The sequence below is a fragment of the Mya arenaria genome, chromosome 16, assembly GCF_026914265.1.
Source record: "Mya arenaria isolate MELC-2E11 chromosome 16, ASM2691426v1".
In the NCBI taxonomy this organism is placed as follows: Eukaryota; Metazoa; Mollusca; class Bivalvia; order Myida; family Myidae; genus Mya; species Mya arenaria.
The window spans coordinates 34127340-34141223 of record NC_069137.1 but is presented as its reverse complement, the minus strand read 5'-3'; the positions used below and the strand labels follow the sequence as shown (position 1 = coordinate 34141223).

At 43.8% G+C, this 13884-nt stretch overlaps 1 protein-coding gene across 11 annotated transcripts in view; it reads left to right on the top strand.

The window, feature by feature from the left end:
• The window catches only part of LOC128221838 (multiple epidermal growth factor-like domains protein 6), a 98869-nt gene that overhangs the window by 68350 nt on the left and 16635 nt on the right, over positions 1-13884 (top strand). For all 11 annotated transcript variants that reach the window (XM_052930442.1, XM_052930441.1, XM_052930444.1 and 8 more), the window contains 5 exons: positions 5953-6065; positions 6536-6715; positions 9969-10096; positions 10907-11083; positions 11866-11975. In XM_052930442.1, coding sequence (XP_052786402.1) covers positions 5953-6065; positions 6536-6715; positions 9969-10096; positions 10907-11083; positions 11866-11975 — 708 coding nt within the window. The remainder of the gene's footprint in view (positions 1-5952; positions 6066-6535; positions 6716-9968; positions 10097-10906; positions 11084-11865; positions 11976-13884) is intronic.

Sequence of the window (13884 nt, the reverse complement as noted above, 5' to 3'; positions counted from 1 at the left end):
GACTAATCACAGGGGGCACATACTCTCCAGACTAATCACAGGGGACACAGACTCTCCAGACTAATCACAGGGGACACATACTCTCCAGACTAATCACAGGGGACACATACTCTCCAGACTAATCACAGGGGACACATACTTTCCAGACTAATCACAGGGGACACATACTCTCCAGACTAATCGCAGGGGACACATACTCTCCAGACTAATCACAGGGTGCACATACTTTCCAGACTAATCACAGGGGACACATACTCTCCAGACTAATCACAGGGGGCACATACTCTCCAGACTAATCACAGGGGACACATACTTTCCAGACTAATCACAGGGGGCACATACTCTCCAGACTAATCACAGGGGACACATACTTTCCAGACTAATCACAGGGGGCACATACTCTCCAGACTAATCACAGGGGGCACATACTCTCCAGACTAATCACAGGGGACACATACTTTCCAGACTAATTACAGGGGACACATACTCTCCAGACTAATCACAGGGGACACATACTTTCCAGACTAATCACAGGGGGCACATACTCTCCAGACTAATCACAGGGGGCACATACTCTCCAGACTAATCACAGGGGACACATACTTTCCAGACTAATCACAGGGGACACATACTCTCCAGACTAATCACAGGGGGCACCTACTCCCCAGACTAATCACAGGGGACACATACTTTCCAGAGTAATCACAGGGGACACATACTCTCCAGACTAATCGCAGGGGGCACAGACTCTCCAGACTAATCACAGGGGACACATACTTTCCAGACTAATCACAGGGGACACATACTCTCCAGACTAATCGCAGGGGACACATACTCTCCAGACTAATCACAGGGTGCACATACTCTCCAGACTAATCACAGGGGACACATATTCTCCAGACTAATCACAGGGGACACATACTTTCCAGACTAATCACAGGGGACACATACTCTCCAGACTAATCACAGGGGGCACATACTCTCCAGACTAATCACAGGGGACACATACTCTCCAGACTAATCACAGGGGACACATACTCTCCAGACTAATCACAGGGGACACATGCTCTCAAAATTAATCACAGGGGATACATATTCTCCAGACTAATCACAGGGGATACATGCTCTCCAAATTAATCACAGGGGACACATACTCTCCAGACTTACCACAGGGGACACATACTCTCCAGACTAATCACAGGGGACACATGCTCTCAAAATTAATCACAGGGGATACATATTCTCCAGACTAATCACAGGGGACACATGCTCTCCAAATTAATCACAGGGGACACATATTTTCCAGACTTATCACAGGGTACACATGCTCTCCAGACTAATCACAGGGTGCACAGACTCTCCTGACTAATCACAGGGGGCACCTACTTCCCAGACTAATCACAGGGGACACATACTCTCCAGACTAATCGCAGGGGACACATATTCTCCAGACTAATCACAGGGGGCACATACTCTTCAGACTAATCGCAGGGAACACATGCTCTCCAAATTAATCACAGGAGACACATACTCTCCAGACTACTCACACTGGGCACATACTCCCCTGACTACTCACAGGGTGCACATACTCTCCCGACTAATCACAGGGGACACATATTCTCCTGACTAATCACAGGGACACATATTCTCCTGACTAATCACAGGGGACACATACTCTCCTTACTACTCACAGGGGGCATAGACTATCCAGGCTAATCACAGGGGACACATACTCTCCCGACTAATCACAGGGGACACCGACTCTCCAGACTAATCTCAGGGTGCACAGACTCTCCAGACTAATCACAGGGGGCACAGGCTCTCCTGACTACTCACAGGGGGGGGGGGCACATATTCGCCGATCTAATCACAGGGGGCACAAACTTTCCAGACTAATCACAGGGGGCACATACTTTCCAGACTAATCACAGGGGGCACCTACTCCCCAGACTTATCACAGGGGGAACATACTCTCCAGACTAATCACAGGGTGCACATACTCTCCAGACTTACCACAGGGGACACATATTCTCCTGACTAATCACAGGGTCACATACTCCCCAGATAATCACAGGGGACACATACTCCCCATATTTATCACAGAGGGCAAATACTCTCAAGACTAATCACAGGGGACACATACTCTCCAAACTAATCACAGGGGACACATACTCTCCAGACTAATCACAGAGGGCACATACTCTCCAGACTAATCACAGGGGACACATACTCTCCAAACTAATCACAGGGGGCACATACTCTCCAAACTAATCACAGGGGACACATACTCTCCAGACTAATCACAGGGGACACATACTCTCCAGACTAATCACAGGGGACACATACTCTCCAGACTAATCACAGGGGGCACATACTCTCCAGACTAATCACAGGGGACACATACTCTCCAGACTAATCACAGGGGGCACATACTCTCCAGACTAATCACAGGGGACACATGCTCTCCAGACTAATCACAGGGTGCACATACTCTCCAGACTAATCACAGGGGGCACATACTCTCCAGACTAATCACAGGGGGCACATACTCTCCAGACTAATCACAGGGGGCACATACTCTCCAGACTAATCACAGGGGGCACATACTCTCCAGACTAATCACAGGGGACACATACTCTCCAGACTAATCACAGGGGGCACATACTCTCCAGACTAATCACAGGGGACACATACTCTCCAGACTAATCACAGGGGGCACATACTCTCCAGACTAATCACAGGGGACACATACTCTCCAGACTAATCACAGGGGACACATACTCTCCAGACTAATCACTGGGTGCACATACTCTCCAGACTAATCACAGGGGACTCATACTCTCCAGACTAATCGCAGGGGGCACATACTCTCCAGACTAATCACAGGGGGCACATACTCTCCAGACTAATCACAGGGGGCACATACTCTCCAGACTAATCACAGGGGGCACATACTCTCCAGACTAATCACAGGGGGCACATACTCTCCAGACTAATCACAGGGGGCACATACTCTCCAGACTAATCGCAGGGGGCACATACTCTCCAGACTAATCACAGGGGTCACATACTCTCCAGACTAATCACAGGGGGCACATACTCTCCAGACTAATCACAGGGGGCACATACTCTCCAGACTAATCACAGGGGGCACATACTCTCCAGACTAATCACAGGGGACTCATACTCTCCAGACTAATCACTGGGTGCACATACTCTCCAGACTAATCACAGGGGGCACATACTCTCCAGACTAATCACAGGGGGCACATACTCTCCAGACTAATCACAGGGGGCACATACTCTCCAGACTAATCACAGGGGGCACATACTCTCCAGACTAATCGCAGGGGGCACATACTCTCCAGACTAATCACAGGGGACACATACTCTCCAGATAATCACAGGGTGCACATACTCTCCAGACTAATCGCAGGGGACACATGCTCTCCAGACTAATCACAGGGGACACATACTCTCCAGACTAATCACAGGGGACACATACTCTCCAGATAATCACAGGGTGCACATACTCTCCAGACTAATCGCAGGGGGCACATACTCTCCAGACTAATCACAGGGGGCACATACTCTCCAGACTAATCACAGGGGGCACATACTCTCCAGACTAATCACTGGGTGCACATACTCTCCAGACTAATCACAGGGGGCACATACTCTCCAGACTAATCACAGGGGACACATATTCTCCTGACTAATCACTGGGTGCACATACTCTCCAGACTAATCACAGGGGGCACATATTCTCCAGACTAATCACAGGGGACTCATACTCTCCTGACTACTTACAGGGGGCACAGACTCTCCAGACTAATCACAGGGGGCACATATTCTCCAGACTAATCACAGGGGACTCATACTCTCCTGACTACTTACAGGGGGCACATACTCTCCAGACTAATCACAGGTGGCACATACTCCCCAGACTAATCACAGGGGACACATGCTCTCCAGACTAATCAAAGGGGACACATATTCTCCTGACTACTTACAGGGGGCACAGACTCTCCAGACTAATCACAGGGGACTCATACTCTCCTGACTACTTACAGGGGGCACAGACTCTCCAGACTAATCACAGGGGACACATGCTCTCCAGACTAATCACAGGGGACTCATACTCTCCTGACTACTTACAGGGGGCACAGACTCTCCAGACTAATCACAGGGGACACATACTCTCCAGACTAATCACAGGGGACACATGCTCTCCAGACTAATCAAAGGGGACACATATTCTCCTGACTATTCACAGGGGACACATACTCTCCTGACTACTCACACGGGGCGCAGACTCTCCAGACTAATCACAGGGGACACATACTCTCCAGACTAATCACAGGGGGCACATATTCTCCATACTAATCACAGGGTACACATGCTCTCCAGACTAATCACAGGGTGCACAGACTCTCCAGACTAATCACAGGGGGCACCTACTTCCCAGACTAATCACAGGGGACACATGCTCTCCAAATTAATCACAGGGGACACATACTCTCCAGACTAATCGCAGGGGACACATACTCTCCAGACTAATCACAGGGGGCACATACTCTCCAGACTAATCACAGGGTGCACAGACTCTCCAGACTAATCACAGGGGGCACCTACTTCCCAGACTAATCACAGGGGACACATGCTCTCCAAATTAAGGGGACACATACTCTCCAGACTACTCACACGGGGCACATACTCCCCTGACTACTCACAGGGTGCACATACTCTCCAGACTAATCACAGGGGACACATATTCTCCTGACTAATCACAGGGGACACATATTCTCCTGACTAATCACAGGGGACACATACTCTCCTTACTACTCACAGGGGGCATAGACTATCCAGGCTAATCACAGGGGACACATACTCTCCCGACTAATCACATGGGACACCGACTCTCCAGACTAATCACAGGGTGCACAGACTCTCCAGACTAATCACAGGGGGCCCAGACTCTCCTGACTACTCACAGGGGGGGGGGGCACATACTCGCCGATCTAATCACAGGGGGCACAAACTTTCCAGACTAATCACAGGGGGCACATACTTTCCAGACTAATCACAGGGGGCACCTACTCCCCAGACTTATCACAGGGGGAACATACTTTCCAGACTAATCACAGGGTGCACATACTCTCCAGACTTACCACAGGGGACACATATTCTCCTGATTAATCACAGGGGGCACATACTCCCCAGATTATCACAGGGGACACATACTCCCCAGACTTATCACAGGGGACACATACTCTCCAGACTTATCACAGGGTTCACATACTTTCCAGACTAATCGCAGGGGACACATACTCTCCAGACTAATCACAGGGGACACATACTCTCCAGACTAATCACAGGGGACACATACTCTCCAGACTAATCACAGGGGACACATACTCTCCAGACTAATCACAGGGGACACATACTCTCCAGACTTATCACAGGGGACACATATTCTCCTGACTACTCACAGGGGACACATATTCTCCTGACTACTCACAGGGGGCACATACTCTCCAGACTAATCACAGGGGACACATACTCTCCAGACTTATCACAGGGGACACATATTCTCCTGACTACTCACAGGGGACACATATTCTCCTGACTACTCACAGGGGGCACATACTTTCCAGACTACTCACAGGGGACACATACTCTCCAGACTTATCACAGGGGACACATACTTTCCAGACTAATCACAGGGGACACATATTCTCCTGACTACTCACAGGGGACACATATTCTCCTGACTACTCACAGGGGGCACATACTCTCCAGACTACTCACAGGTGGCACATACTCCCCAGACTACAAGTACAAATGTACTTACATTGGGCACAATTCGTTCAGACTACTTGCAGGGGTATACATTATGCGGGTATGCTCATTGCTGAATGCCTTTAACTAATGAGGCAGTTGGTGTTTCAGATACGGGTTGTATCCAGGACACAGGTGATTGTACAGCAGGCTGCAGGGACGGTTGGTACGGCCCCAAGTGCACATTACCCTGTAACACCAACTGCAAGTCATGTGAACGTAATGTAAGTCTTTCAAACAGTCATTTCAAATATTGATTATCATTATGTTTTTAATATTTTAATATTATTTGACCATGTTTTTGTTCTGTTTTGTGTTAATTTCGTCTTTAAAAATGCTATTTTATGCAAATGAGTCAATAACGGTATCGGTTTCGCTTAAATATTCATTCGAAATAGCTCATGGTAAGTGCACCACTGTACACGCATCCTCGTACTGCCGAACCCCGTTGACTCGAACTAGCTCGATTTCCTCGTAGGCTCAAACTAGCTAGGCTCGATTTCCTCGTTAACTCAAACTAGCTAAGCTCGATTTCCTCGTTGACTTGAACTGGATGTAAAGGGACGATTTCTTTCCACTGAAGGTAAGCATTCACGCTTTGGTCGAATTTCACGACGCATTAGGTATTTTTGCTGGCCCGTGGAAGTTGGAGCCAACAGGGTTTGGCTATACATTGCTTCTCGTTCCATTACAGTCCGGGACGTGCATCGTCTGTAAGGACGGTCGTTGGGGCCCCGCCTGCTCTCAGTTGTGCTCGGTGAATTGCAAGGCTACGTTGGTGGCTGGAATGAGCGTCCACTTGTGTGACAAGACGAGCGGTGCTTGCACTCCTGCTGAGTGTAACGTGGGATACTGGCATACGGATTGTACACAGGTAGAGGCTTATATAGGGGATGTCAAATGTACGAACTGAAAATGGATTTCAATATTCACTATCCCAAGAAAAGAAATCAGTTTTTCTTAGGAACTGAAATTCAATACTGTGAAAAATTTAAAATTGTTGAACACTATTGTAATCCGATTAAGTTCATTTGAGTAAGTAAATTTGAGCATTGTAGCCAGCATTGCCTAGTTGACGCCAGTAACAATCATGTGTTTGAGAACATAGACAGTGTACATATATTTCAGCAATGTAGCCAGCATTTCCAAGTTGAATCGAGTAGCATTCATATGTCTGAGAACATAGGAAGTGTTCATATATTTCAGCAATGTAGCCAGCATTTCCTAGTTGACGCGAGTAGCATTCATGTGTCTGAGAACATAGGAAGTGTCCATATATTTCAGCAATGTAGCCAGCATTGCCTAGTTGACGCGAGTAACATTCATGTGTCTGAGAACATAAGGCAGTGTTCATATATTTCAGCAATGTAGCCAGCATTGCCTAGTTGACGCCAGTAACATTCATGTGTCTGAGGACATAGGCAGTGTTCATAAATTTCAGAATGTAGCCAGCATTGCCTAGTTGACGCGAGTTACATTCATGTGTCTGAGAACATAGGCAGTGTTCATATATTTCAGTAATGTAGCCAGCATTGCCGAGTTGACGCGAGTAACATTCATGTGTCTGAGAACACAGACAGGGTTCATATATTTCAGCAACGTAGCCAGCATTGCCGATTGACGCCAGTAACATTCATGTGTCTGAGAACACAGGCAGTGTTCATATATTTCAGCAACGTAGTCAGCATTGTCTAGTTGACGCGAGTAACATTCATGTGTCTGAGAACATAGGCAGTGTTAATATATTTCAGCAACGTAGCCAGCATTGTCTAGTTGACGCGAGTTACATTCATGTGTCTGAGAACATATGGCAGTGTTAACATATTTCAGCAATGTAGCCAGCATTGCCGAGTTGACGCGAGTTACATTCATGTGTCTGAGAACATAAGACAGTGTTCATATATTTCAGCAATGTAGACAGCATTGTCTAGTTGACGTGAGTAGCATTCATATGTCTGAGAACATAAGACAGTGTTCATATATTTCAGCAATGTAGCCAGCATTGCCTAGTTGACGCGAGTAACATTCATGTGTCTGAGAATATAAGGCAGTGTTCATATATTTCAGCAATGTAGCCGGCATTGTCTAGTTGACGCGAGTAACATTCATGTGTCTGAGAATATAAGGCAGTGTTCATATATTTCAGCAATGTAGCCAGCATTGCCGAGTTGACGCCAGTTACATTCATGTGTCTGAGAACATAAGGCAGTGTTCATATATTTCAGCAACGTAGCCAACATTGTCTAGTTGACACGAGTATCATTCATGTGTCTGAGAACATAGACAGTGTTCATATATTTCAGCAATGTAGCCAGCATTGCCGAGTTGACACCAGTAACAATCATGTGTCTGAGAACATAGACAGTGTTCATATGTTTCAGCAATGTAGCCAGCATTGCCTAGTTGACGCCAGTAACATTCATATATTTCAGCAATGTAGCCAGCATTGCCGAGTTGACGCGAGTAGCATTCATGTGTCTGAGAACATAGGCAGTGTTCATATATTTCAGCAATGTAGCCAGCATTTCCTAGTTGACGCGAGTAGCATTCATGTGTCTGAGACCATAGGAAGTGTTCATATATTTCAGTAATGTAGCCAGCATTGCCTAGTTGACGCGAGTAACATTCATGTGTCTGAGAACAGCAATGTAGCCAGCATTGCCGAGTTGACACCAGTAACAATCATGTGTCTGAGAACATAGACAGTGTTCATATGTTTCAGCAATGTAGCCAGCATTGCCTAGTTGACGCCAGTAACATTCATATATTTCAGCAATGTAGCCAGCATTGCCGAGTTGACGCGAGTAGCATTCATGTGTCTGAGAACATAGGCAGTGTTCATATATTTCAGCAATGTAGCCAACATTGCCTAGTTGACGCGAGTAACATTCATGTGTCTGAGAACATAAGGCAGTGTTCATAAATTTCAGCATTGTAGCCAGCATTGCCTAGTTGACGCGAATTACATTCATGTCTCTGAGAACATAGGCAGTGTTCATGTATTTCAGTAATGTAGCCAGCATTGCCGAGTTGACGCCAGTAGCATTCATGTGTCTGAGAACATAAGGCAGTGTTCATATAATTCAGCAACGTAGCCAACATTGCCGAGTTGACGCGAGTAACATTCATGTGTCTGAGAACACAGGCAGGGTTCATATATTTCAGCAACGTAGCCAACATTGCCGAGTTGACGCGAGTAACATTCATGTGTCTGAGAACACAGACAGGGTTCACATATTTCAGCAACGTAGCCAGCATTGCCGATTGACGCCAGTAACATTTATGTGTCTGAGAACACAGGCAGTGTTCATATATTTCAGCAACGTAGTCAGCATTGTCTAGTTGACGCGAGTAACATTCATGTGTCTGAGAACATAGGCAGTGTTAATATATTTCAGCAACGTAGCCAGCATTGTCTAGTTGACGCGAGTTACATTCATGTGTCTGAGAACATAGGCAGTGTTAATATATTTCAGCAATGTAGCCAGCATTGACGAGTTGACGCGAGTTACATTCATGTGTCTGAGAACATAAGGCAATGTTCATATATTTCAGCAATGTATACGGCATTGTCTAGTTGACGTGAGTAGCATTCATGTGTCTGAGAACATAAGGCAGTGTTCATATATTTCAGCAATGTAGCCAGCATTGCCGAGTTGACGCCAGTTACATTAATGTGTCTGAGAACATAAGGCAGTGTTCATATATTTCAGCAATGTAGCCAGCATTGCCGAGTTGACGCCAGTAACAATCATGTGTCTGAGAACATAGACAGTGTTCATATATTTCAGCAACGTAGCCAACATTGTCTAGTTGACACGAGTATCATTCATGTGTCTGAGAACATAGACAGTGTTTATATATTTCAGCAATGTAGCCAGCATTGCCGAGTTGACGCCAGTAACAATCATGTGTCTGAGAACATAGACAGTGTTCATATATTTCAGCAATGTAGCCAGCATTGCCGAGTTGACGCGAGTAGCATTCATGTTTCTGAGAACATATTCAGTGTTCATATATTTCAGCAACGTAGCCAGCATTGCCTAGTTGACGCCATTAACATTCATATATTTCAGCAATGTAGCCAGCATTGCCTAGTTGACGCCATTAACATTCATATATTTCAGCAATGTAGCCAGCATTGCCTAGTTGACGCGAGTAACAACCGTGTATGTGAGATACAGGACGGGAGATGTAAGGTTGGCTGCGAGGACACGTTCTATGGCACAACATGTGACGACAAGTGCAGCGTTAGGTTGTTTGCATTTTGTTACGTCATTTTTTAACTGTTTTATCATGCATCTAAGAAAATTTGTTATGTCCCTGGCCCCAATTTCTCGAAACTTCTTAAGCTTAACAGGCTAAAGTATCTTATTTCAATTAGCCAAAATAGACACTTAAAATCAATTTTGGTAAATGAAAAATGGTTTATTGTGATTATCATATTTTAGATAATTCCAGTTAGAAGTCTAAAAAATATTAAAAAAGTAAAATTAACACAAAAATTAATATAGAAAAACAAAAAATAGTGAGTTTAGCTTAATCCTGTTATAAGGGACTTTTGGAAATTGGGGCCAGTTGTTTTTGCTACTGAATGTTAAAAATCTCACCATTGTATTTTTGCAAATGTCTAAGTATCTTGCTGATATTTGACATACACACAGATCTACACATACCGACAGATCTACACATACACACAGATCTACACATACACACAGATCTACATATACCGACATATCTACACATACCGGCAGATCTACACATACACACAGATATACACATACGCTCAGATCTACATATGCACTTAGGTTTCCTACTATTATGTAATTGATAATTGTATTTTGGAGTATACCATTAAGAAATGGTATGTTGACAATTATTACAAGTGATCTTTGTATTCATATTATGTACCTACTTGGAACTGTAAACAAAATGCAATGAATGACTTTCAGTAAGGAACCCACAACGCCCTCGAAAATGTTAGGTACTAGTTGATCGAAACAAATCAAGAAGTGAAATTCGTGAAAAGAAACCGTATTATATGGCTTAACCATCTTATTTACAGATGTAAAGATCAGAGGTGTACGAACTTCGCCACGAGCTGTGACATGGGTTGTGAAGCTGGTTATTATGGCGCCACGTGTATTAATGCGTGTAGTCAGCAATGCGCAGGCGCGGGCACATGCTCACCGATTAATGGCACATGTATGGAAGGATGTAGGGACGGGCATTACACCACACGGTAAGCTTTGCCGTTGTTACAATGGGTTGGTAGGAATATATTTATATCTTATGGTGTCAGTCCAAATAATCCTTGAACATTTCCCATTCTGTGAATCGAGCGAAAACAATGACCACCTCGCGATATATATATAATGCACGATATTTCTGAGATACGTGTACTTAAATATGTCCTGCTGTGTGCCAACAGCTGCTGCAGTTGTCCTAGGACATTATAATGTACCCAGTGAGAACAAAACGCCAACATCATGTGAGTTTAGTTAGTGGTCACCAAGCCGGACAAGTGGGTTTTCACCGGGTACTCCGGTCCCCCCCCCCACACACACACACCACCAGACCACACTCTCGCGCAACATCGTGCCAATGAGAGTGACTTAGTATAAGCTAGGATAGCTTTCTTCACAATCGTAAAATATAAAATGTTTAAACTAAAATGCCAACATGTCAAGCCTATGATGTACTCGTTGTTATACACTATTTGAATGTCAAGCCTATGGTATTCTCGGTGATATACACAATTTCAATGTCAAGCCTTTAGTTTCCCGGTGTTTTACACAATTTGAATGTCAAGCCTTTGGTATCCTCGGTGTGATAAACTATTTGAATATCATGCCTTTAGTTTCCCGGTGTTTTACACAATTTGAATGTCAAGCCTTTGGTATCCTCGGTGTTATACACTAATTAAATATCAAGCCTATGATATCCTCGATGTATTACACAATTTGAATCTCAAGCCAATGGTATCCTCAGTGTTATGCACTATTTGAATGATATGTGTTACAGGTGTAACGTTGCATGTGCCTACACTTGTCTCGACGGAAAGTGCGACTCCACGACTGGTGGCTGCCCTGACTGTAAGACTGACCCAGTAGGCCCCAACTGTCGAGTCAAGGGTATTTAATACCATCTTTATTATTTAATGTGCAGCGAGACTGTTTTGATGATTTAGGTGTACCTGTCATATTGTCCGCTGGTCCTGGTCCTCGTGTAGCAAAGTATGCATCTCAACCCATATTTGTTTCCTGTATATGTAACAGCATTGTTTGTATTACTCCTAGTTTTGAAATACACATCTTTAATCCATGCCCAAGAGAAAAGTATATCTTTAACAAAAATGTTCTTCAGTATTCCAAAGCACTAAAAGAGTCCTGAATGCGACAATGCCTATAATAATCAATGGTTTGTTGAATAAAAGCGAAACTAATATTGTCAAGGAACTTAAATCCTTTATTTGCGATACATTGTCAACATTGACTGAGTAAGACAATGGGGTCGATATTCATATTTTTATTAATGATCCAGCAGCAGCCACTCTTCAACGTGGAAACGTTGGTAAATAATCGTTGCCATTGAACGTTTCGGAGACGTTGAGATTTCAACGTTAAAACAACTGCTTGTTGTGGAATTTAAAGTTATTTAAACTTAGTCTTTGGCTAACATCAAGTATGAATACGTGCAAATGAGACTTATAATTTCTCACCAATAAAGTAAAGCTCAAGGCTATAAATATCTTACACCGAACAATGTCATTGGTTGCTAATGAAGTAATTTATTGCTAAGAAAGTCTAAGGTTGCTAAGGAAGTAATTAGTTTCTATCAATGTGGCTAGTTGCTAAGAAGTAAGTTATTGCTAACAAAGTCATTTACCGCATAGAAAGTCATTGTTTTTGAAGGAAGTCATTGATTGAGCTAGTAAAGGTAGTTGATAAGAAAATCATGGTTGCAAACGAAGTATTTTGTTGCTAAGGAAGTCATTCCTTGCTAAGGAAATTATAAGTTACTAAGTAAATAAGTGGAAATATAGGGAGCATATGTTTACGAAGGAAGTCATTGGTTGCTTAGTAAGTCATCGGTTGCAATAAAGATACATGTAGGTGAAAAGATTATCATTTGTTAGGTATTGACTGGTTGCTATGTATGTAGGTAGCTGCCAAGGAAGTAAGTGATTGCTTAGAACGCCAGTGGTTGTTAAGAAGTCATAGGTTGTTAAGGGAGAAAGCAGTCGCTAAGTTATCTAAAGGTTGCAAAGAAGGTCATTGGTTGCTTAGGAAGTGTGTGCTAAGGAAGCATTGGTTGCGAAGGAGGTCAATAGTTTCTAAGGAATGAGGTTGTTGCTGATAAAGGCATTGGTTGCTTAGGAAATAGTTGGATTCGTAATCAAGTAAATGTTTGCTAAGAAAGTGATTGGTTACTAAGGAAGTAGTCGGTTACTGAGGAGTTACTGAAGAAGAAAGTCAAGTTGCTAAGGAAGTCATTTGTTGTTTACGGAAACAATTAGATGCTTTTTAAGTAAACGGTAAATAAGAAGTTGGATTGGTTGCTATGGATGTAGGTAGTTTCTAAACACTACATGAGGCTACTTACCAATAGCAATGGTCTTGGCCTTGCGGTTTAGAGGGGATTTTCAAAGATTTAACTGTATAAGTATAGGGAACCTTGGACTCCTGTGCCGGTGCTTAGAAAACATTTTAAGTCATTTCCTAAATTGAGTCATTTTAATATATCACTGGTCATATGATAAATTAACTTAATAGTGTTTTGGCATAATTGGTCATTACACAAATCGATTTTACAAACTCGATTGACCGTTGCCACATTATTAATCGATTACTTCTATTTTATAAAAGTTTTTATTCTGATAGGCTTGATGTCCGTAAAGACAAATTAATGCTTGATTATCGTAAAATTCAGCATGGCTGCTGCATTAACATTTCGGTGTAAGAAAATAGTACATGTGACCTCTGATGTCACAGAAGACTTGTAGCCTAATTCTCTTTTCGATACTTCTCGGTGAAGTATTCG